Below are 26,276 nucleotides of genomic sequence, written 5' to 3'. Positions count from 1 at the left end.
GAAAATCTTAAAAACAGCCCTTTCCCAGCTACTCTACCACACTCCACTGGGGAAGCAGCTTCAGCAGCACAATGGAAAGGATTACATTTTGCGACTTTTAGCAGGCAGAAATGTCATTTAGAACCAGCCCGTCTATCAGGTGTATGTCATTACACGTGTTTCTAGCAGCTCGAACACTGAGCCTCTTTGCTCAAGGCAATTAACAGGCATTTCACTGAAAGATTTCCAGCTCTTATCCAAAAATCTGTTTAGCATCTTGGTTTTCAAATCCATGACATTTAAAAAAAAAAAATCAGGGTTAACAGGTTTTGCTTTAAGGAAAGGTAACTTCAATACATGTCGTGCTGGCGACCATTCTGTCACCCAAGAGGTTGAGCACAAGCAGCAATGCAGCTCCATCACGCTGCTCTGCCAACATGCCTCAGCTGATTGCTGCCAGACACACCTCTTGGCCTGTGAAGCAAGTTTAATCTCCAGGGCCTGTTCAGTCCTTGATTTAAACACTAGCCAATACTGCAGTGTTTTTTTAATATAAGGGCCCCTAATCACAGTGCAAGATACAAACTAAGGTTGTACCATAGAAACACGTCTGGTGTCAGTCTTTATTTTACCTGAATATACATTTATACAGGCCATAATAAAAAGGCTATTATGCAACAGTTCAGTGAGTTATTACCTAGTTTCAAGAATAATGCATGCAGTTACAAAGGAGAGGTAGAAACACTGTATTAAAGACCTAAAAATACAAACATTATATAAATAAACACTTTCAAATTAACTGTTGGAATTTCATACAGATAAATAAGGGTAAAAGTACATTACTTTGTCAAAGTAAAGGAAACACATGGTTATCAGTACACTAAAACAAAATTGATGTATGAGAACTGTACAACTTTGTAAAATAGTTCAGACCACGGTATCTAAAAGAGGATTAAAATGATTTTGTCCTGGACAATGGTTTATTCAAGTATTCAAGCAGTTGAGTAACCCCCCCCCCCACACCCAAAAAAAACCCCTTCCAAAAGTAAAATATAGGAACCATTTCCAGAGAAGATGATCTGCCTAAATACTTTGTGAATTGCTGTTCTGATGATCTGAAGGGATGCTTGAAATGATAAGTGCCTATGAGGCTATGGGAAGCTTCCCACCTCTCCCTAAAAATGCATACACAAATACCCTGATTTTTCACGCACTGTATGTAGAAATCCCACATCACTAAATCAGCATCCCGATTCCAAACCTTATTTCTAGTCTCACATGGCTCTTAACAGAGCCTCTCAGTTTACAGTATTTGTTTTAATACTGTCCAAGATACAGGATACAGAGAGCTGTTATACTTACAGAGACTGCAGGCAATAATGCACATACTGCATGCACAACAAAAGATGCAACCAAACCTATATAGAAAGCAAACAACCAGCAACTCAAAACATTTCCATTACTGAGAAAGTCTGTAGCAGTAGTTACTCAAGTATTAGATAAATAGGTATAAAATGGAAAGGTTCACATGAATACAAGTTTTTACAGGTTGTCTGAAAGTCTTCTAGAAGCTACATTTGAAATTCTGAAAAGGATTTTATATACACTGAAATAAAACTTTTTCAGCTAAGTCCATTGTGCCTTTCTCTTGTTTTTTTTTTTAAATTAATAATTCTTCAAAAATGAATGTACAGTTGCTTTAGTAAATTAGTGCAATACAAACTGTCTTGGAAGAAGAGCATCTAGTTGTATCCATATCAGCTGATAAAATTGTTTGAGTATTTTGAAGAGATGGAGCAAAATTTCTTCCAGTGACCTCTTCCTCCCCTTCTTTAAAAGGTACTTACTTCCCACTCTTCCTCTATTCACTGATGAACTGTATTTACAAGAAGTAAGCTCGGATCCAGACAAGCTTAGCCACAAAAGCTTCAAACTGCAGGTTTATACATTTGGAATTTCATACCCTCATTCAACAGTCTGATACTGGCAATTAAAAAACAATCTTCCACAAACCTTTGAGTGGAATCTCCCTATGGAAACACAGCTTTGTATACTTTGTGAAGAAGGATCCATTCTGAATAGTCCTTAATAAGGAAAATAAAATTGATTGTTGTAGTTAAAAGTACATGTACAAAGTTCAGTTAGAAACGTGAAGACCTATTTCTTTTAAATTCTGCTGCTAGGAGGAAAAAGGGACGAGTGACTGTATCAGTAAGGCAGATTTTCTATAAATGTTGTACTTTTGGATTTTTTCCTCTTTGAATTTACTGCTGTTTCTTTGGTAGTCACCACAGAACTTTAAAAACTGTCTTCCACAGGGCAGTGGGACAATGACAACAATTAAGCTGTAGCAAAAAAAAGTACGTCACTGAGTGGTCCCTTCTGTTCACACCGCCTGGTCCTTGGGGTACTGCTACTGTTCATATACAGCCACTGTGCTATAGCAAAGTGCAGAGAGCCGTCGCTCAATACTAGATTTATCTGGAAAAAAAAAACCCCACAAATGTTAAAGTACCGTCAAGTTCTGAACACATCAAGTGCAAATTCATTTCAATGCAGAAAGAAAAAAAGCATTGCATCCAAACGGACAAGCCTCTTCAGGTTATACAGCAGCATCAGCTAAGGACGAGCACTTGAAAACCATCCAAACTGGCTGCTCCTCTCGTGCTTGCTGCTTTTATAGGCTATGCCTAATCACGAAATTACACATTTACATATATTTAAAATAGATAAGTGCTCATCTTACACTCCAGGTGCCTCCCCCATGAGTTAAATATACAAGGCAGGTAATAAATATCAGCCAAAGGAAGTTCATCTGCATTCAGAGGATTTTATTAAAAAGGTTAAACACAAAGCTCGGCACAGTGATTTTTGCGCACTGTTTGTGTTTAGTCTGGTTTCAGAAGTCCAGCATTTATCCTTTGGATTTACTTGTTAAATTGAATTTATTACAAATCTACTTTTGCCCTTCATTTGTCCAGTTTTCCACTTTTGGAACACAGATTTGTTCCTCTGAGTTCTTACATTTTAAAAACTCTTGTCTTAGTCATCAGGAATAGCTTCCGCTACAAGTGCAATACTGCGAAAGGCTTTGTACCCTGAGATGTAGCAGCATTTGCCTTGTGAAGAGGCTTGGTGTGGACTGCCCTGGATCGACAAACAATACTAGAGGTGAAATCCTGGCTCTCCTGAAGTCAATGGCAAAACTCCCATTGACTTCAACTGGGCCAGGATTTCACCCAAAATATTAGACCCATTTATTCTGCTCTCCGCAGCCAGATGTTGCTATTTTTATAATAAAGAAACACTTTATGCATTTTGAAGAGAAGTAGAGGATCAAGTTTTTTACGCTCTCTGAAATTTTCAGTTACTACCAGGGTACACAAAATACACTCTCCAAAATAACTTACATTTGTGAACGTTTTCTATATCTGCAGGGTCCTGCAGTATCTTAGTCAGTCCTTCCAGCAGCATGGCTGCTTTGTGGTATCGATATGTAATATCTTCTGTCTGCTGAAACATCTCGTCTAGTGCTGCTGACTGAACCTGGAAGCATTCATTAGCATCAGCTATATGAATTGTTCTAAGCAAATACTATTAAAAAAATTTGTCTCAGAGAACTGACTGATAAATGAGTATCACTCTGTGGATGCTAATTAACAGTGCTTCTGTACCTTAAATATGCTGGTCTGGTTTTATAATTTTTAATATAATCTTATGGAGAAGTTACAGGCAAGTAAGTGTTCACCTAATGGCACACAGAAAGAGTCCTGCATGTAGACTGTGAAATGCTTTATGATCCTTTACTATTAAGCATGGTACAGTATATACGTACATTTCAAATTGTAACTACTCACATATACACACCTGTTATCAAGCTAATTTTATTTGTGAGAAACTAATTTGTATGTGGCTACCAAGTCATGGAGGTTAAATACAGTGGATACTTGCCAAGATCTTATGTCTAACACCACTATTTATCCAATTCCATTTCACCAGAACTTTCCCTTATCTGAAAGGTAAGTAAATCTCCTAATGTGATACAGTTGCTGTACCTTGTTCCCGGGTTTATCCAAACAGCTGTGTACTCAAAACTTGTCAGATACACAGATACCTTTTCCCCATGTTTCTTTATTAACATTTTTATTTTCTATAGACCTGCTGACACACTTCTCCAACCTAGGAGTCCCCCAACTCTAAACAACTCCCTAAACTAAAACCAGTTGATTGGGAAGCTGTGTGGGTTCTGTTTCTAGACTTCAGTAAGCTTTATTGTGTGATACTCCAGCGCACAGAAGCCCATCATGGACTGTATAGCTTAGCAGTGCATTTTGTAGTGTCTATATACAAAACCTGCTGATGTGTGGGAAAACCTCAGAGCAACTGTATCAGCAAGGAACTTCAGAAATGATCTGGGGGAAGATTACATCAGCCCTGGCACCAACGGGATTAAGGCCAAACATGCAGTGCTATCTGATTAGATTAGAGAGATGTGTGAGAGGAGGTCGTGCCCATCACAAGTGTTACTACTTTTACTGATCTCAATCCCCTAAATGCAAGTGAAAGGAATGATTTACCATTTCCACAGCACAGTTGTAGATGAGTTTCTCTGCGGTCACACTGTTGATTTCATCTACAAATCTTTGCTTGTCAGAGAAAAAACGATTCAGCTTTTCTGTCAGCTTCTTACACATGGTGATGCAGAATTTATATCGTTCATTCAGAGTTTTGACAACTGGAGAAAGTCAGTGTTAAGAAGAGGTTAAAACATTTCAATTCAACTTAACAGGGTAGCTTTCTAATCAAGTGAGTGTTTCTCTTTGTAGTTTTATTTTACCATCTACGGTGTCATTTTTGCTGTCGGGAAAGTATATCAAATAATTTTCACTTCATATTAATAAATTACCCATTCCCTAACCACTAACGGCGTCTTTTTGTCATAGTCATTAAGCAATTCTGTGTCTGCAGTTCTCTCTCTCCAGAAGTACAAGGAAGCATGGTCAGTTCTGGAAAGCGCGAAGGTACCTCTTTGCTCAGCTGATTTAGTTGAAGTTTCCTTAGGGACTAGTACAGCTGCAGGCAGGAAAGGGAGTATGGTGTCCGGCCACAGTGAGATCCTGAATGTTTCAACTTAATTCTTTTCAGTGATGGGCCAAATAAAGGTCAATAATTCACAAGCAAAGGAAATGAAAAGATCAGTGTCCTAAAGCAATGGCTGCGTATACCTTGTTTAACAGCAGTGGATGGGTTCAGTTTTCCCGATTTGATCTGTGCTTTGGCCAGATGCAGAGAAGATGCTAGTAGCTGCGCTGCTTTCATATACAACACCAGCTGCTCTACTTGTCTGGAAAAAAATAATTTCAGCATTTCTGATTTTTAAAGATTTTCTTCTTTTTCAAATAGAGATATTCAACCCACAGCCAGACGCTCAGATATTAACCAGACACCCAGATATTAACCAGACACCCTCCCAATGGCTCTGCTCCCCACACTATGTGCTGGCAGGAAATAACTGTCGGGGAGTGAGGAAACAGGTGTCCAAAAATGACAAAGCACCCCTGGCCCTCTGTGCAGCACTGGTTGGGAGAGAACCCGTCTCTCTGGCCGGGAGAGAGTGCACATATAACCTTTGCTTTCATGTACAAAATAGAACCCAATTTGTTGTTTGTAGGTTAATTACATGAGGCCAATGTCCTTCCAGAAAGCCCCTGCTTGCACTTTTCTCTTGAGTGTCCTTACAACCATCCCTCCCCCACCACCTAGGGGTTACTTGCAGAATTCCAACATTTGGGACCATCACACACGTTAGTTCTTTTTTTTGCAGGAAGGGAGAAATGACTGAGATTTCCACTCCCATCACCAGCATGTTCACCTTATTTCTCCTCCCTTCTAAAGGTTTCACATCAGGACTGAGCTGCTTCTCTGACAGAGGCTTAGATGTGACTCCCTTTGGAACTAGGTATTGCTGCTCCTGGTCAGCCAGATATGGTGACTGACGGAGTCATGCAAAGAGCTCCCTTTTCCCCATATCTGGGGGTGTGAAGACTGGAGCTCAGAGTCCCAGGCATGACAAAGCGTAACACTGCTCCAGGCAGCAGTCGCCAACCTTGCCCTCCACTCATCTGACAGTTCAGAGAAAAAGAACAACCCCCCTCCCCACCAAACACTTTCCCTCTCCCAGAATTCCTTGTTATTCATCTGCCAGCTCATTTCAGTCTTTCCTCTGCCACTCTATGGGCCTCTTTGCTTTTCAGTTGTTAAAGAACGTTCATACTACCACCAAACGTTCCCTAAAGCAGAAAGGTCACTTCTGACAAAGTCAAAACGAGGACTGTCATGCGCAGACATATGAATTCATCTGAAATTCACTAATTCTATAACAACTACTTAGCCAAATACCTACCCCCATTCTTTGCTTAGCTGGCTTATCTGATCAACAACCACACTCTCCTGAATCTGATACAATGACACTGCAGAGGTGCAGAGTTCTGGGTTTCCTCCCCGTACTGCTGTCAGGTCCAGTACACATTCTATAAATGTCAGCATCATGTTCAGATGACGCAGCGTATCTGTATGTTCTCTCTGTCAGAAGGAAAAGAAGACAATTTAATCACAATAGGCCATGTGGCAAATACATGGCAGCTATCTGGGGAATAGTCAGCATCTCGGCAACACTGTGCAACACACACAGTATTAATACCAATAGCAGGAACTCAAGAACCCACTAGGCCAAAGGGAATCGAGATGAATTATCTTGCTTTTAAAACAAATCTAAACATATTGCAGATGTACGCTAAAACCTTGTAACAAACGCCCAAAGAGTAGGACACTGAGCTCTAAGTTTGTTGAAACCAATCTGTAGAGTGACTAACAAACTCACAAGTGGCATGTATTATTTATTATTTTAATCAGCAACCACAAGGATGCTAGACACTTGTATAGGAGAAACCAAAAGAAGTGTTCAGCTTTTATTGTATAACATATTTGGTATCTAACAACATAGTTGATCTAAAGCTTCAGTATTTAACGTCTGCTTTACTCCAATTTAAATTCAGATCTACAATCACTAGGTTCATTATGAATAAAGTGCTGGCACAATTCCCTGTTTGCTGGCTTTGGACAAGCAGTAAGCTATGGCAGGGTGTGCACTGTCACTCAGCACACATGTGCATTGATTTGGCACTGAAATAGTGTCCTATCAGTGGAAAGCCTTGTTAAACCAAAGCAGACATGCTCATTTTGTCACCTATGAAAAGACAGGAGATACAAGGAATAACTGTCAGCGAGAAAAGGACAAACAGAGAGGGAACTTTTTTCAAGCTTTACAAAGGGATATTCTCCAGTAAAAAGGAAACAATTAAAAGCACTATTCAGGCAGATCCTCAGCCATATTTCCATCATTTCTAAGTAATCATTTATTGGCATTAAACGTGACAAAACATTAATTTTTCTGTACCTCCATTAATGTTTCCTCGGGCAGTTCAGGAGCTTCAAAAGTGATAAAACCCTCTAAGCTGGGAGGTGAAGTACCATAAGACATGTACTTCAGACTTGGAGTTGCCTCTGCTCCAGGAGGAGAAGAACCCATATAAATACCGGGAGGGGAGCCCATATATACACGGCCACTAGTAGAGCAGAGAGACCCTCCAGAACTGTTTGATCCAACTATAGGAAAAATAAAACACGTTCAGTCCAACAGCTTGGTCTAACTGGCAGCTCTGGGCTAAAGTTAATATAAAGCAGAAGTCACCACAAATTCACAAGTTTCTTGTTATGCTTTATATCGTTGGTCCAGCACCTAAGCAGCAGTCCTTATTGGACAGTGAAGATTTATAAAATGGGCATTGTGAGAAGAAAAAGTGATTGGCTGACAAGGATTCTGACTGCAGGTATCCGGTCAAATTCGACAGACAGAATCAAGTTCACAAAAACACCCTTATGCAGATATGCTGGACATCCACACTTCAAATGGAAGAAGGCATTTAGCCTGTTGGCTTCTATATTTCAAAGCACATACTAAGGTGTGCTAGAATCCACTATGCTTGCAAACCTTGTGCATTATTCCTTGCATACTGTGTAACACCAAAGGGCAGAAACAGGTTTAAAAATCTACTTTTTTATATCTTGGAACAAACAACTGTGTATGCCATCTGAACCAACTTTAGATCCCATCACAGACATGGTGTAGACTGTCACAAATGTACACTGTAGAATGTTCAACTAGCAGCTCTACCCCTCTCTTAAGGAGAGAAAAAGTCAGAAGACTTAGACTGACATTCCTCTCTAGTCCTGATTATTGTTTAACACCTGCTACAGCATTGTCCCGAGGCCCTACTGTGCCATGCACCTTACAAACAAGGGCGAAGAATCAGGTCCCAGTTCCAAAGAGCTTACAAATTTAGGCATTATATTTGCCAAAGATACATTGTTTGAAAGGGGTGTCTTACCTGAAGTTGTTCTAGTTCTGAGGACCATATGGGTGCAAGTAGGAGGGGTAGCACTGTTTGGAGGGGAACCCACAGTAAACATTACTGCCCTAGAACTTGCTCCAGTTCCCATGGAAGGAGGTGCCATTGCAATTCCACAGGCCCCTGCTGGAGCTGGAATAAAAGGTTTACATGGTATGATGATACAATACACAGCACTCTCTGAAACAGAACCAGACTTTGGACTAGACTGGGGAAAAATGAGGGCATCTTTGAAGTCTGACAGCAAATAATACCATATGCCACAAGTAGTGCTGGGCCACTTGGCTGAACACAAACAGAACTAAGATGCACCCGTAGCTTTCACATCCCCTTCCAAGTTCCACTTGAAACTAAATTTGCTCTTAGCTCTAAACTCTTCTCCTTGTGGAAGAGAACTAGAGATGACTTTTGAAAACCTAGAGACAGTGCTTAGACCCTATGGAAATAGATGCTATAGAAAATAAGATAGGCAGGAAGGAGGCTGAAAAAAAAAAAAAGTCAGGCCTCCATGGATAGCACCCTGGTTTCAAAAAAACATTGGGAATTCTAGCCATTAGGTTGGTACAGCATTCTCTGTTGACTAGTTTATGGAAGGCACAATCACTAGTCTTAGAAGCCAGCATGATGGAAGCTAACCTCCAAGAGAAAACAAGCTGGAATAAGAAGATGGAGTTGCAACAGAGGTATTGAAAAAACAACCCCAAATGAGCATACACAGTTCTGATATTTTTATCATTAGGGTAGTTCTGGGACGCTCCTATTTACAGACAGTGCCCAACTATATATGGTGCTTTATAAAAAGATATTCAACATACACATGCAGAAATCTTCTGAACAGTTTATGTTTGTGTCCAAGTATTTTCAGAACCAACATGAGTGTTGGTGACACAGCAACCACTTTAACCAGTGAGAACGTCCATAAAAACTCCTAATACTGATGGAATGATAATTTGGCTGTATGCTTTAAACTACAATAATATCTGAATGAATCTGTTCTTTACCTGTATCCATTGGTCGCTCAGCATTGAGGCTGTCTGTGCTGCCCTGATATAACTGGCCACCAAGGATAGTCTTCGCTTGCTGATCTGACAACTTCCCAGTACTGACAGATCTACACAGAAAAGCAAATGAAAATGGAAAAAATTCTCAATGTAGCCTCCTCTGCAACTCACAACTGAGGATGGCTTTGTGGTAGATGTTACACATCTGATTTCAAGAATTCTCTGTAGTATCAACACTGGACTTACTGAAATAAAACTGACTACAATCGTGCAAAGACCCCAAAGGTTAAGACAGTATTTCAAGTTTAGCCATATTAAGTTTATCAGAATTCTGAAGTAAAAACTGGAAGGAGGCTAATGGTGGGGACTAGAACTCCAAATTTAGACGATCAAAACAAATAAAAGGGAACTTAACAGCAATACGGTGAAGCAGTCCAGGATGTCAACACTATTTTTTTTACACTGCACGTGAGGTTTCTGTGGTACACACTAACCTGTGGTTTGTTTTGAGATGTTTCTTGCTATAAATTGCACGCAACAGCACTCTGGTTTCAGAATAGCATGGCAATTCTATAGACAAGTTATGCCTACACAATGTCCGCAGTTTGTAAACAGATATGATTTCTACCTGCCAAAGGGAGCCTTGCTGTGCTGTTCTACTGCCTGTTTTTCACTTCCTTGTGTCGTGTGGAAGTGCGTGAAATCCCTTGGGTCAGTCATGTCTTTAGACTGCAATGGGACATCCGCCGAACCCTGACGACTAACCAAGGCCAGCAAGTTTGAGGATGCTTGAGTCTTAGGTATCTTGAAAGGAGCAGTTGCCTAAACAAGCATTGAATCTGGTTAGCATACAAGTGAGTACTCTCAGATACTGAGATAGCTGTAAGTAAGTACTATATCGTAACAATTTTTTTCAGACAGAATTAAGTTTAACAAACCTTAGTGGGAGAGCCAATAATTGTTGGTAATGGAGTTTTAAACAGCCAGTCTGAGCTCCTAGGTGATGATCCCATATGTTTTGTAGGTGATGTTCCCAGGCTGACTGGCCTACTTGGCTGTGGAGAGTAGCTATACCCATACCCTGCATATGATGGGCATACAGGGTCTGAATGTTGCTTTCGAAGCTTCTGTTTGTTCTGGTAGATATCTGTTAGAGTCGGGGTACTCTGCAGCCTGGCTCCCATCAAGAGGGACTGTGGTGACTGAGACTGTGGTATTGGAGAACCTGGGAAGAGGCACCAAGAAGAAAGTGTGATTCTGCTAGCAGTGACTTCAAAACAGTCCTACAAAATATGAACCATTAAGCGATTCTGAAGTTAATCTGAAAGGACAGAGTTTTATATTGTTGTGAGATATGTTTGTTCATCAGCTGGCAGGAGGAGTGGATTCAGAATGCCAACTGCCCGAACTAAAGGCTAGACGTACATCGAGGAGTGATACACAACATGGTCAATTGTCCAAAGGGACAGGATTTCAAGGTGACAGCTGTACTGGTTGCTTCAGAACCTCTGGAGAGTTGAGCCATAATTAATGAAATGGTCAGCTCCAACAGGTACAGCACAACACGTAGTTAACTCTCAATTAAACAGCCAAGAGCCCGGATAAAAGAAAGAGTAATGGAATTACACTGTTGTATATAGTATCTGAAGGGAACATTTTTTAGGACAGTATGACTGAGAAGTTACTTTAAACAATGACAGTAATTACTAAAGGAAAGCTTTTCAATCATAACATTACTAAAGGTGGAAATGGGTAAGAAAAAAAGCACAGGAAGGGAGGAAGGGAACCCACCCTTCTGACTTTTTCCTATTCTGATAATCTTTTGATAATAAGTCACAAAAGGGATTTAAAGTTTTTTTGTTTTGTTTTTTTAAGTTTAATGAAACAGTCTCCAATCATAAAAGGCAACTCATCTCGTGGCTTCTGCAAAGACTGCAGATACTAACAGAACAAGGTAATGCAAGGGGCCATTACTTGGATCATTTGTTTTCTACCCTCCACCAAAGGGAATATTTCTTCAAAACCCTCTGTGCCCTAAACAAGTCCACTCCTTGTCACAAATGTCAGGTTTTTCTTGTGCAAACCCAGACCAAGGAACTTTAGGACCCATTTGGTTAAATAATGAGCTTTGAGTAAGGAGTATGCTCTCAAAAGTTGCACCCACAAAGAGGTGCCCTTCCTAAGGGCGGTATTTTCTGTCTGTGCAGCTGAAGTTCCAGGTGGAGCATTAAAATGCGATGCTGTAAATTCTGTGTTCCTAATGGGAATGGAACTAGTTTGTTAATATCAAGCTTCAAACTCAAAATGGCCAGTTATCAATGCCATCGGTTATATAGATTGAAATTTGATGGCACCCTCTTATATTTCAGATGAGGTATTGCACCAAGTGAGGATTGTACAGAATACTGAAGTCTCATGGTCACAGCCTTGCTGATAACACGTACCTCTTCACAATCTTAAACAACTCTGACAGTGAAGTGCTAACAATTTCACTTATCTTTAAGTTAAGTTGAAGAACTTTGAAAATACACCACAGTGGTTAATTTCTTTGCTTGTTTTCCATGCTATACTGTATAGTAACATGGCAATATATCTGTTTTTTAAGAGGAAGCCAAATCAACAGTTTTTTGAATTCAGGTTCTGTTTCATAAACCGGTGCTTCCAAAACCACTCATCTTAAACCTTCTTCCAAGTTCATTCAATGAAGTGCCTGTAACTATTTAGCCAAGTCTTTTAATTACCTTATGAGGCCTACATTTACTATAGTTAAAGTGACTGTGACCAACCTCACTTTGATTTGATTCCATTCCATTAAGCAATGACTGTTTTGGAAATAACCTGCTTGCCCACAATTCCAGAGTGCTCATGTCAGATTCTCCCTCTGAATTCTCAGCCAGCAGTTTTGATTGTTTGAAATCCCTTCGCTCTTCTGCTGGAGAGTTTAGAAACTCATCATCTGTCACTTCAGAAATCCAAGTCTCAAAGAGACATTGGCTGATATTTTTGAATTCAAAGTTTTTAGATTCTTTTGTAAATTGCTCTCTCTCCTTTGTTGGCCGAAACAACTACGTACAGGAGAACATTTTCAATTCCTCGGAAATGGTGGTGGTATTTCACTATATCTCTGCGCAGCCATGATTTCAATGGGTTTTGAATTTGAATACCCATTTAAATGCTTAAGACAGATAACTGCAGTTTATGGTATTTTACAATTAAAAATACCAGAATCTTTTAATATTAAGAAGTGGTACAAGTCAAATATGAAAAGGACTTAAGCAGTTCATTAATAAGAGGTAAAATAATTTAAACACTCAAGAGGCTATAAAAAGAGAAGAACTGAGTTGTGGCAGGGTACATGTTTAAGTGAATTTGTTGCTGGTGCTAAATTAACAGTCCTATAAACCCCTATTTAAGTCAAGAATAGATACACGTACAACTTAGGAAGTGGCTTAATCATATTCTGGAGGGATCATCTTTTGAAGCAAGAGGATATTTCAGTCTGCAGACCTAGTCACATTCCTTGACCTCTGTGGAGACTGCTAATATGAATACTAACTGTGCCGGTTATTTTTGTGACATGGAACCACCGTGGACACAGAACTCATTTCACACAGGCTGAACAGTTGTCAGATATTAAACATGTTTGGCTACTAGCTACATTTGTCTTAGAAGTGAAAGATTTCTTTACCAGAGGGCAGTTTTGGGAAACAAGTTTCAAGTAAACAAAAAAAATTCAACAGCATATCTTAACTACCGCATAAGAGATTTAGATTAAATCTCAGGAAAAACTTCGTAACTCTAAGAACAGTAGGACAATGCAGCAGACTGCCTAGGGACGCTGTGGATGCTCCTTCACTGGAGGATTTCAAAAAGAGGCTGGATAGCCATCTTTCTTGGATGGTTTAGACACAACAAATCCTGCATATTGGCAGGGGGTTCGACTAGATCAGGGGTTCTCAACTTTTTTCTGAGGCCCACCCCAACATGCTATAAAAACTCCATGGCCCGCCTGTGTCACAACTACTGGTTTTCTGCATATAAAAGCCAGGGCAATTGCCTGGGGCCACAGGAGCCCACACAAAGCTACGTTGCTCAGGCTTCAGCTTCAGCCCCAGGTGGCTGGGCTCCGGGCCACAGGCTTCAGCCTATGCAGTGAGGCTTCGGCTCTCTGCCTCGGGCCCCAGCAAGTCTAACACTGGTCCTGCTTGGCAGACCCTCTGAAACCGGCTTGCGGCCCCTGAGGGGGCCACAGACCTCTGGTTGAGAACCGCTGGACTAGATAACCCTTGGAGTTCCTTCTAATCCTATGGTTCTATTTCAAAATAAGATACTTAACATTTTAGATAGTTCAGACATAAGTGCCCCTTGAGCAGGAGAGAAATGGACCAAGCCTGGTGGCAAAGTCACTATTTAAACCTCAGTTAGAAATGGTGTAGTGTCTCTTCTGAGCAATTCTTCTGTATCCCTTTTGGGTAGTCCTTCCAGTAGGACCCATCTTACATAGTATCAAATAAAGCAGCATGAATCCCTATCTCCTCCTTCCTCAGTTTGCTGCCTGCATGCCTAGATGGTTTATGATGAACTAAGTTCATTGAATGCCTAGCAACATTAATGTCAGACACTAGTCAGTTCCCTGAGGGAATGAGGATGGGAATGTTGAACACAGACACTAATATTTCTTGTTGTCATTTCTCATGACACGCTGATCTATCACAACCACATTTCAAGAAGTACTTTACTGTTACTGATTATATTCCAAATTCATTTCCATCCTTGGTTAATAACTTGCAGGGGACCAGAATAAAGAGCGGTTCTTTAATATTGTGAACTACAGAGATGAGTCAATTTCTTACGGTCTTGCGGACGGACTACAGGGCTGGAGATTGGTGACGTAGGTCCTTGTTCTAAATACTACCAACTTACCCTGGAACCTTTGGTAAGCCACTTGGGGGTAATGGAGACACAGAAAGGCTGTCTATAAAGTGGGACTAAAACCCAACTTCATCCAGTGCTTTCAGGTCTATAGTGAAATGGAACTTGGCCTAATGCCACTCACCTGAGGCGTTTCTACTCCTTGATTCGTGCCCTTGAGGTTGACCACAGCAACAGTGCCCAAGCTGCTCGGGTATGGTTCCAACTAAGCAAATTAAAAGCAAGAATAGAAGTTTACATTTCTGCCTTTCTGAGGCAGGAAGGACAACAGCATGAGAACAACAGACTGCAGGCTTCCTTTCAACGGGCTTTCTTCAAACAATCACTTAACATGAGCCACTTTTGCAAATGAAATCTAAATGGACAAGATTTGAATTTACCAGATACTCTCATGTCAAAGGTATTATTCCTGAGATACCTCCCCTCGTTATCTACCGATTTGTAAGCTTACCTAAGGGCGAAGGAGAATACGGTCTCGAAGACCCTGTGGACAGCCTGCGTCCAACACCTTGCGCAGTGTCTGCTGGTACTGGTGAACAGGAGCCCATCTTCAGAAAGCCCATGGGGCTGGTATTAGACCGCCTCACCACTGCAGATCTAAAAAGATCAAACCCAAAACAAACTCTTGACGTTTTGGAGAAGCATATGAAATTGATGCTTATCCAAATATGATTTTAATGAGCCTTAAACTGAACCCTCCACACCAAACATAAGCAGCATTTTATATCCTTTGGTCACAAAGTGGAATCACAACTTTTGACGCTGCTGTAATATATGACAAATTAGAAGTCATTTACCACAACCTTTAGACAACTCATTTTACCAGTTCAGACACTAGTTGTAATAGCCTGCGCAATTAAGCCCACAACAGAGCATGGACCCCTGTGAACTCCCATCGCTGCATGCACAATTGAGTGGGAAAGCAGGCAACAGCAACAGACTCCAACACAAATGCTGATCATTAAGGCAGGAAAAGGGAGCTTAGAATATACTCATCAGAAGAGTTTGAAGTACTGGACCTGGTATGCGGATCAGCTGTTGGGAACAAGTTATTAAAAACAAAGTAAGGCCCTTGCCACACTGTAGCAGTATAGCCTCAAAATTAGAAATCATGAAAAATCCAGATAACTGTAAAAAGAAAAACTAGGTTGCAAGTTATCTGTCTCTTGAACCTAATGTTCTGGCTCCAGTGGGTACCGAAATAAGATAAATGGGCTGGGAGGTTGGAGAGCCCATCCTCACATTGCAAATAGTCCTTACGCAGGTGGTGGGGTTAGTCAGCCAACAAGAAGCAGGGCAATCGGTTGTCAGAGGACCAGAAAGGAAGACACTGAGAAGGGAAGGTCTCTGGCAGCATTTACCTTACTCAAAGAAAAGGAGTGTAGTAAACCTTTTGAAAGGGGGGGCAGTTTCTGTCCCACTCCCAAGGCTCTATAGAATACTGTACAGGACAAAGAGTGAAAGTTTGGGAGTGGACCAGGAAGCAGCAAGTCTAGTTCGCAAAAAGAGCTTTTTATTATGATGAAGCGCCAATTAACAACTCACATACTATAATCTGTCCCCTGATGTACTAATAAAACAATGCATGCATTCATCCTATCATTAACGTGTGAAATAAGAACAGAAGAACTTATTACTGACATTTCAGTGCATGTCATAATGCTATAGCACATACAAAGAAGAGAGCAAGAATTCATCCTTTTACTTCTTTGGGCAACATTTTAGAGTGGAAAAAACAAGTATATTCTAGGGCTTCTCTACTTCTCTTTTACTGAAAAACTCACTACATTGCCAGCCATCTAACTGCAAATTGTGATGAACTAATACGTTGTACTCATTCTAAAGTCTGTTTTGAATTATTCCGTGCAAAACATTTAAACTCTTCGTATAATTCAGCTTACACAAAATGTAACTCTGGCAGTAGTTTACTATGCAAGAAAGCAGGCCATCTTTCAGTGTATAAACACAAAGGAAGGCCATGAGAAAAAGGAATAACTCACCTCGGTGATCCATGGGGATTTGACACAGGGCTGGCAGTAGATGTGAGATTCTGCTCTATACGCTGATAATTCCGCAACTGAGTGGGAACTGGAATAGGTGCCGTTTCGCTGCGTGGGGACACTGAAGGCTGACATTGTCTGAAGTTGGAAGGTATTGAGAGAGGAAATGACTGCTGGTAAGTGGGTCTCTTGCTAATTTGTACCATTGTCAGTATTTAAAGAAAATCCCAGAAACAGGCAAATAAACTCCAGTTTTGCAGAACATGTAGACAACACAGTCTGCAGTTTATCCAAGTTTGGCTCAATCACTTACAAAGCAAGATCAAGACCAGTTTGCCACTAATGAGCTTTTCTTACACTGGCCTTCTGAGTGCAGAGAACTGCAACACTAACTGGTAGAATCAATCATGCAACACAGTCTGCAGATCAGCGGAACTCCATTCCTCCCAGTCAGACTCCTCTGTTCACTACCTTTCAAAACAAAGTGGTTCTAGGAAAACCCACTGTGTAAAGAACAGGAAGTTCAAGAGCAAAATTGACTGACATGTTTACAAAAGCTACTAAGGCACAATCAGAGATTTCCCAAGAGACATTGTGAATTCATAAAAAGAAAACATGTTACGTAATCAACTCCTACGTGCACACAGTGACCAAAACACACCTGAACACTAAACCATTTCATCAAGCTGTAGATGAGTTTTATGTACTTCAGTTAATAAGTGTCAGTGACTTATCTCTCAAAGTTAGTTTTGATAAGTGGATCAACTTTCTTCATGATAAGAATTTAACCAGCTATCACCACTTTCAAGTAAAAACATAACAAGCACATTTTCCAATTAACGGATTCCTCCAAGACAAGGTATTCTATCTGGTCCCTCATACAAACTACCAACCTCAGAGAGAAAAAAATTATCGGAAGGATTGCAATCAAACCATTTTTACAAGCATTGTGTGATTGATATTTAATTTCAATCATTTTCTAATTTATAATGCATTAGTTTATATTAAAAATCGATTCATAGCTTTTCTTCTATCCAGGACAAAGGTAACTTGTGAATATACAATATAAAACCTGTTCAAGTTTGTTTTGTCTTTTTAAAGTAAGACCCAGTGAGATTTGTCTGTCCTTTTTAAGGTCTTTTTTTCTGTCTTAGATGTGGTCTCCCTCCTGTCCCTCATGGCTCTCTCATTCTTCCCCTTGGATAACTAGTGTGTAAAACATGCCAGCCTTTATTAGGTATTCTGCTTCAGCAGACGAAGACAAACTACCTAAATGCACCAAATTTTATGTAGCATCTTGAAGGATGTCCTCCATTCCCAAAAAAACCCAATGCTTTCACGCTGATGAAGGAAGCACTGGTGATTCTAGACTAATGACTCTCACACTTCACTGAATTTTACTAACAGCAAACCAAACAACAGTACAGGAGAAAAGCATAGGGTTATTCAGCTGTTGGGGAAATTGATACATATATGCCAAACATAACAGTATTTTTCTAGAATGTACTTCCTTTGGCTAACCCTGTTGCCAAAGCAATACTCCTACTCTTTTCTGATATTGGTTTCTCACCTTTATAAACTGAAATCCCTCAGCAAGTTTTATATACCAAGAAACTGAAAATCCAGCAGATTACTTTACATACTGGTACTAGTCCTGCGTCCCATACAGCTCATAACATTTCTTTCCAGAAGCCAGCTACAGACGACTGAATGACAAACTCCACACAGATACTGAAGATTGGGAGAAAGGACCACCTCAGTGTAATCGCAAAAAAGCACAGACTATAAGGACCAATTCTTCTAACCTTGGCTTTAACCCCAAGGGTACCTTCATGATGATGTGCCCAAAAATCCGCCTCAGCCTACCTCACCCCTAAAGAGGGGGAAGAGAACCCTTGCTGGTAATCTAGCCTAGGAACTGCGGTGGGAGCAACAGGGGCATAGTTGGGCCCACAAAGGAACTTTAGAGAAGGTAGCGAGAAGGGAAAGAACTCAACAGTGTGAAGCAAAAGGAAGGGGGAAGTAGCAAACAGAGGAACAGAATAGAAGGCAAACTGGAAGGAGGAAAGGACATCCGTGCACTCCTGTGTGGAAGCTAACTCTAATCAGACAGCCAGGGTCCTCCTGAAGTAGTCAATTTCAAAAGAATTTAGAACTATTTTCATCTTCCAGATGAACCTTCTGTTCCCTCCCTCCAGCTAGATTTGAGCTATTCCACCATGCATGTTCTGGTCTAATGAGATTCTCCTTCAAGGAGCTGCAGAAAACCACTGGAAGAAACACTCAGTGATAGAACAGAGGTGCAGCCAGTCAGCATAACAGAAAGCTGAGAGACACAAGCAGGCAGAAGTGCCAAGTCATCTATTATTCAGAAAGAAATTCACTCTCTCAAGGGAAGGAAGCGGCAGACAGAAGTAGACAAAAAGCAACAATTTTTCCTACCCACCTTGCTAAAGCTGAAGGAAATGAGCAGTCACCGCAACCACTGCCTGGCTTTGGTTCTATTGAAATCTGGATTCTGGATATTATTTTGAAACAGCTGCATTCATTACTTTGCCGTTCCATTATATGAAATACTGCTTCCTTATACAGCACTGAATTCCCATTCACTAAACCTTTTAAGGATCTCATGACTTGCTTTACTCAGAGGCTAGATCTACACTGGGGGGAGGGGAGGAAAATCAATTTAAGATACGCAAATTCAGCTTCGCGAATAGCGTAGCTGAATTCAACGTATCCGAGCCAACTTCCCAGCTGTGAGGATGGCGGCAAATCGACCGCCACAGCTCCCCCGTCGACGGGGGAGTACCTGAGCTGGTGGAGTATGCGCGTCGATTCGGGGATCGATTGTCACGTCCCAACGAGATGCGATAATTCGATCCCCGAGAGATCGATTTCTACCCGCCAATCCAGGCGAGTAGTGAAGACAAGCCCAGTCTAACACAGTGAGGCAAAACAAATGGATAAAACTGTTGTGACAATATCTCCTAATATAACATGATCTACAACTCCCCTGGGGATGGTGCTTCCTTAATGATAGAAAGCAGTGCCTCTTCTTGCTGCTATTCAGTGACTAGAAACTGTTAATTCAGGAGTCACTGTGAGAACATTTGAGCAGACAATACTCTGTCAATAGTTTTCTGGCAGTCTCATTGGGCTGCAGAACTCCAGCTCATATTTATAGAAGTTTCTCAGCTTTGCAACAATTAAGATATTCTGCACCTCATCTGCTGCAGTGGTGAATTTGCCAAAAGACAGTAATGAAACCACAGCTTTAAGGGCCACATGCTGAATGTAAGGGCCTAAAGCTTCCATGCATAGAGGGCAGGCTGTACACAGAATCTATACAAAGGCATCCAGTAGCATGATGGGGGAATGCCAAGAAGCAGATGCCCCACGTCTAAATTCCAAGCGCAGGGGGAGCAGCAGTTACTATATCTGTAGCAGTAGCAGGGGATGGTGGCGGCTATGCAGACACTTCAGGTCATGCTGCTGGGTTGGGTGAAGTTCTCTCCCCACCTGACCTCACTCCCTCTTAGTTATGTGCAAAGCTCATTTACTTGGACTTTGTACAGCAAGTTCTTCATTTCGCCCTAAAAAAAGTGAGTTGCCCGTTTTTCATCTCCTGAATATTAACTACAAAGTAATTTAAAGTCAACGTTGTGACCTATTTCCCTGCTCGTTGTTTCATTGAAGAAACATACAGCTATTCTTGGGAGGGCAGTGGAAGCCTACACCCAAAGTCCAACCCTCGGTATGATTCATACAGTTACACAGTTTAGTAAAATTAATTTAACCAGTCAATCAGGAAAAAAAATCATTTCTCCATAGGACTTAATTATACTTGGTGAAAAATTCGTAATTAACTTTAAACAAATATTTCCCAGCTTGAAAAACAAAATCGCCTTGTAGTTTGAACTGTATAAAACCAAAATATCATAACCATCAGTCATATACACACACGACTCTTTCAACAAACTACATCCAAAGCAGCTCAATATTCTTATCCAGTTTGGCTGTTAGGTCACCTGATACCAGGTCACCTATAGTAACCAGACCTAGTCATTCAAAATTTGATCAAGCAGTAATTAAAAAACCTGTAGTTGGAATACCAAACACCTGTTGCTAGCCAGCACAAATAAGTGGCTCTCTGACATTACCAATGTGGAAATGCACCTAAAATACTTTTCATAATTTCAATTAACATTAACTTTGACTTTAATTTAGAGCATAAAGAGGCTTTTAGAATATACTTACAATATTTTGCATACAAGGCAACTCAGACCTAAAAGTCATTAAAAAAATCAGCTATTCTGTTTCTCTGCCCTTAATAGGTATAAGCTCCACCTTTTAGATTTAACAGCCCATATGTTAGCAAATTTTGCAAACTGCTTTGTGATCAGCACAAAGTGATAAACTTCTCTTCTTATGACAAGCATTTCTAACCAAAAAAAAATGCAGTATCATCTTCCTGTAACATTAGCATAAGCCAAGGAAACAGTTAATATCTGCAGTCACTATTTGGATAATCATCCACTTTTTCTCTTGTATCAAAAATTGGATTATGAAATGCATTATTTCATCAAATGACAAAATTTAATTCTCCTGTTTAGATACTAATAGAAGCATGGGTACACATGATGTTTTCCAAATGTTACCAAGTTAAAAAAAAAATTAATTGCCGTTTGTCAACATCATCATCTGACAAGCTGTACCCAGAACTTTGTCTTCAGTTACAGTCGGAGGGAAGTGTTTTGAACATTTAAGTCAGGTATATTGCAAAGCAGAATTCCACATACAGAAAAAGGGATTGTAAACCATCTTCTCCTTACAGTTAGCTAATCAACACAGATTTCCAAGGTACTGAAGGATGTTGGTGGATCACTAACAATTAAAAACTCTAATGTACTCTAGTATGTCTGAAAAGCCAATGTGCTATCAGCGTACCAGAGACACAAGGTGGATGAGGTAGTACCTTTTATTGGACCAACTTCTGTTGGTGAAAGAGACAAGCTTTCAAGCTACAGAGTTCTTCCTCATGTCTGTGTAGCTCAAAAGCTTGTCCCTTTCACCACCAGAAGTTGGTCCAATAAAATATATTACCTCACCCACCTTGTGTCTCTCATATCCTGGGACCAATACCGCACACATCAGTGTACCAGTTTATCAACATCTAACTGCAACAGCCTCCCTTTTTATAGCTCAATAGCTGCTTTTAATGTCCTGTATCCCTAACTGGAGATCGGTGTGGTCTACTACGTAATGCTAATCAGACACGTAGACCCCTTCTCTGGAGGGCTGTGCCTGGGCACCTAATGCTGCTGGGGACATTCAGAATTAATCAAAAAGCCAAACACAAATTCTTTCTTTCCTCAAGGAACTTAACTGGGTGCATCTGAGCCAGAAGCTAACGGAGCAACCTTCTACCGCTAAAACAGTTAACAGCAAATACTAAAGAAAGATCTTCGATAGCAGCACTATCCTAAATGAGTTTCCAGTAAGCAACAGAAGTAAAAAAAACCAAACTCTACAGCAACAGAGAACTCATTAAAAAGATGGGAGAGCAACTCAATAACATACCTGTTAGCTGAACCAGAAGAACTACTTCGGGTGGAGCTTGAGGATGGTTTCTGTAAAGTTCCTGAGCTTCCAGAAATGGTTAATGGTGACTGCCTGTTAAAACAAGAAGCCACAAACACTGTCACAGAATATGAAGAACTATCTGTAAAAAGAAAAAAAACATTTAGTTCTCTGTAGAACTTGCTGATTTCGAGCTATTTAAATAGTCATACTGTGTTCTACTGGGCATATTCATCTTCCAGTGGAAAGTCCACATTTAGCAATGTAAAATCCAACAACTGTAAAGCTGTGCTACAACATCCGTTTTAGACTATGAAACTTAGTTCGATAAAACCCAGCACACATACCCTCCACACATCATGAAGTCGCTTGAAGCCCGTCTGCCAGCTGCTCCCAATGGCATATCATCTACAGAAAAAGGCAGAGAACAAATTGAAACCAACGTAATTTAGTCAAGGCCTGAAGATGTATCTTCAATATTCTTGCTTATATGAAATCCTTTTAATATCTATTATACTTTACATACATGCAAACTAAGAAAAACTTTATTGCCGTATTAGCAACAAAATAATATGAACTGCTTCACAGATGATTTCACAAAAGATATCCCAAATCTAACCCAAACTTAAGTTATTACACAGAAAGTGGTTCTGTAACAGACTGTTTTTGAAAAGTAATATCAGAAAGATTTTATTCCCAAATTATCCTAATATTTAAGGAAAAGTATAACTAGTTACGGTATAGCATATCAGCACTGCGAAACCTACACCACTGATCTCCAGAAACTCCTTGGAACACAAAACAACTTAACTGACCCAAAGATACTGCACAACATTTTTTAAAAACGGAGACATTTGCAGTGGCATGGGGAAAGCAGGTGATTAAAACAAAAACACTAAACATCCATGGCTTATGTTGCCATTATGCAAGTTTAACAAAAATGAAAACACTGAGTACCACGAAACACAATGTACACTATAAGACTTGTGTGAAACTGTATGGTTGTGAAGTCTAGTCTTTCATTGTTTCTTAGCTTGAGACAGTAAGTTGCTGCAGATGGAAGAAAGGCAAGAAACTGAACCTTATAAGCTTGACTGGCAATGTTTAGCTGGTCTATGAGTCACATGCTACAGCATGTCCTCCCTCAACTGCTAGGACACTTAATGATTCTATGCATCCCTTATTCACAATGGGCTTTTTTCCCCCCAGTGTTAATAAATCAGAATTCTCTGTGAATTAAAGGACCCTGATTTCAACCACATACCATCACTGCCCTTAGGCACTCTGATAAGCAGCACAGAATAAAAGCTAGGATGCTGGGGTATGTGCACAGAAACTAACCCTTCTACCTCTGGTGCACCCCCAATCCTCACTCTTTTACAAATGATGAAATACATTCTCCAATAAACAGAAGGGTATTCGTTGGAAAGAAAGCACAATAAAATATTAAGATGCAAGCTCCCAATATAAATTAAAATAGGTTTGGAGAAAATAAGAGCAACCAACAATAGGATAAAAAAATATTTTTAAAAAGAGAGTGTGAGAAGTGTTCTTAAGCATCAAAATAAAGAAGATTCTTACATGAGTGATCTGAAGAGATGTTGTGTGGAACCAGAACAAAATCATCTGTGTCACAAGAAGAGTTCTTGCTACTGGTGCTGGCAGAATCTTTGGATACCTGAAGATAGTTAGGAGGACCCAATGGTGGGGAAGACAAGTTGTCTTCTTGAATATGCTGCATGTCTGGCAAGGACTGAAGAAAAAGTGAGAATCATAAGTCCAAATGGTTCACGATGCAGGATCTCCCTTTAGAGGGCAGGCTCACAATACAATAAGGTGAATGCTACCCTGCTTTAGCTAGCTGGAAAGAATATAGGGAACAAAAGTAAAGGTGAAAAATATATGCATTTAAATTATAAAAATTCTCCAAAGTCTTTTAAAAATACTAATTTGAATTTGAATTGTGAGACCCTTTTCAGATGGCAAGGAACCTTATTATTAAATATGTATGTAAAGAAAACCTTTTTTGAAAGATATATTGAAGCCAACTTAGGTGTCATTTCAGACGGACAATTTCACATTCAGATAGGTAATGGGTACTGACTCTGAAGTTATTCATTCGATCATCATTCTTCATGGACCAGGAAGAGACAGTGGCACTTACCTAGTAAGAGCCCAGAAAGAGGCTATCCAAGGATTACCTGGGAAGCTCATTCACTGTGTTGGCATTCACACCAGCACAACTAATGATCTGGCACAGTCTTTTATAAAAAAGCATGAGGATGGGAAAGGATTGAAAACCTTTATAAAACTGCTGCACTAAAAGACAGCCATACTGTTTGCTCTGCCTTTTTTTAAGGTAACTGTTTAGATGATCAGAGCTAAAATTAAAAAACAAGTTAGAGGAGATTTGACAATTTCTGCCCGCATAGAACAGCAAATGGAGGAATATGTTTTTGACAAGGGTTATTCTTGAAGCAAAACAGAGAACTTACAGGAGGAGAAGCAAAACGACAAGGAGAACTACCACAGGAGCTGCCAGATATTGAGCCTGCATATGTGGGCACTGGCACAGGGCAAGCTGGAGGAGGAAGAGAGGATTGAGATTTGAGATGAATTTTCAAACAATTGAACTGACACAATGCAATGATTTCCTCACTGCTGGCTTTAATTTATAAACACTTCCAGAGCTTTAAGTACACAGCATGTCCTTGGAAAATGCATTCACACAATGCTACTTAAGACCAGCTGAAATGCCTAAGAAATGCATAAATGGCAACTACATTTCAACCAAACATGACACTCAAAGATTTCACAGTTTTTTTTTTTTAACACTGGAGCATGACTGCTGATCTGTGGAAAATGTTTCAGAAAGAATATGCTACTCAATAGTATAATTTTTTCTAATATGCCTCACTGATGAGAATAAGTGGAAAAATGCAACTACTTACACTTTTTGACTGTTGAAACCTGATCAAGGAAAGGGTGGTTGAAGAACGCTTCTGCAAAACAAAAGGTGAGAACAAATGTGTGTCAACCTACAAACCATATTAGAATCTGCATTATAGCATACAAGAAAATAAGTGGTTACCCTTCCACAGAATCAATACTTCACATCCAGAGGCTAAAGAGCTTATAAAAGATTGAAGTCTTCCAGGTTATTTGTTGCTATTACACTTGGAAAGGAAATACAGTCAATAGCTTTAAAGAAGTGGCTTGCACGAGAATCAGATTGGATGTTTAAGGGACATTTTATGACTCAATGTTAGGGTCATAAATAGGGTTACCATACATCCGGATCTTTCCGGACACGTCCGGCTTTTTGGTCCTCAAATCCCCGTCCGGGAGGAATTTCCAAAAAGCGGGACATGTCCGGGAAAATAGGAAGGAATGGTAAGGGGACCGCCCCCTCCCCGGGCTCCAACTTTACCGGCTCCCGCCGCTCTCCCCAGCGCAGCAGCAGCTGGAGCCCGGGAGGAGGCGGCTGCGAGCTCGGATGCTGCCGCCGGCCAGCTCCGCTCAGCCGGAACCAGAGCCCGAGCCGAGCCAGGTCCCAGCCGGCCAGGGCCAGGCTGGAGCCGCTCGGCTGGAACCGTGGCCCGAGCCGAGCCAGGCCGGAGCCGCTGGGACTGGGGGATGCTCGGCCTCTGGCCGGCGCCGCTCAGCCAGGGCTGGGCCGTAGCCGCTCGGCTGGAGCCGGGGCCCAAGCCAGGCGGGAGCGACCAGGGCTGGGGGTGCTTGGCCGCCGGCTGGCGCCGCTCTGCCAGGGCTGGGGCTGGGCCGGAGCCAAGCTGGAGTCGCTAGTGCCGGGGCCGGGGATGCTCGGCCGGAGCCGCTCAGCCGGAACCAGGGCTGGCGCCCTAGGGCCCGAGCCGAGCCAGGCTGGAGCCACCGGGCCAGAGCCTCTTGGCCGGCCGCTGGAGGGAGCCGCTCGGCCGGGGGGGCCGGACTGGGCCGTGCCTCCTCGCGCTCCACCACTCCCCTGCCGCCCCAGCTTACCTGCTGCCTGCCTGCCTGCTTCAGACATCCTGCGAACATTTGATTCGCGGGAAGCAGGGGAGGGGGAGGAACAGGGGGGCGGAGTGTTCAGGGGAGGGGGCGGAATTGGGGCTGGGACTTTGGGGAAGGGGCGGAGTTGGGGCAGAGCCAGGGCAGGGCAGGGAAGGGGCGGAGTTGGGGCAGAGCCGGGGCCCCTTGGAGCGTCCTCTTTTTCCAGGACTGCAATATGGTAACCCCAGTCATAAATAACCGATATGTACAAATGGGCAATGTTTGCACAGTCAGTCACTAGCAGATGGCGTTCAGTAACCCTACAA

General features: G+C 41.2%; 1 protein-coding gene across 6 annotated transcripts in view; it reads right to left on the bottom strand.

Moving 5' to 3' along the window:
- Positions 1-573: 573 nt before the first annotated feature.
- ULK2 (unc-51 like autophagy activating kinase 2) overlaps positions 574-26,276 on the bottom strand; it is a 53,394-nt gene continuing 27,691 nt past the window's right edge. For 3 of the 6 annotated variants that reach the window (XM_005298165.4, XM_005298166.4, XM_065573199.1), the window contains 18 exons: positions 24,912-24,962; positions 24,456-24,541; positions 23,542-23,713; positions 22,308-22,368; positions 21,961-22,053; positions 16,381-16,518; positions 14,832-14,977; positions 14,505-14,585; positions 10,387-10,673; positions 10,077-10,270; positions 9,449-9,558; positions 8,427-8,579; positions 7,436-7,644; positions 6,383-6,561; positions 5,205-5,323; positions 4,557-4,714; positions 3,390-3,525; positions 574-2,460 (listed from right to left, as the gene is read on the bottom strand). In XM_005298165.4, the coding sequence (XP_005298222.2) occupies positions 2,393-2,460; positions 3,390-3,525; positions 4,557-4,714; positions 5,205-5,323; positions 6,383-6,561; positions 7,436-7,644; positions 8,427-8,579; positions 9,449-9,558; positions 10,077-10,270; positions 10,387-10,673; positions 14,505-14,585; positions 14,832-14,977; positions 16,381-16,518; positions 21,961-22,053; positions 22,308-22,368; positions 23,542-23,713; positions 24,456-24,541; positions 24,912-24,962 (2,441 nt within the window). In that variant the 3' untranslated portion in view covers positions 574-2,392. The remainder of the gene's footprint in view (positions 2,461-3,389; positions 3,526-4,556; positions 4,715-5,204; positions 5,324-6,382; positions 6,562-7,435; positions 7,645-8,426; positions 8,580-9,448; positions 9,559-10,076; positions 10,271-10,386; positions 10,674-14,504; positions 14,586-14,831; positions 14,978-16,380; positions 16,519-21,960; positions 22,054-22,307; positions 22,369-23,541; positions 23,714-24,455; positions 24,542-24,911; positions 24,963-26,276) is intronic. The other 3 variants (XR_010593839.1, XM_005298168.4, XR_010593840.1) reach the window with 3 other exon arrangements.

Source organism: Chrysemys picta, chromosome 19 (genome assembly GCF_011386835.1).
Source record: "Chrysemys picta bellii isolate R12L10 chromosome 19, ASM1138683v2, whole genome shotgun sequence".
Lineage (NCBI taxonomy): Eukaryota > Metazoa > Chordata > Testudines > Emydidae > Chrysemys > Chrysemys picta.
This window is presented reverse-complemented; position numbering and strand designations above follow the sequence as displayed.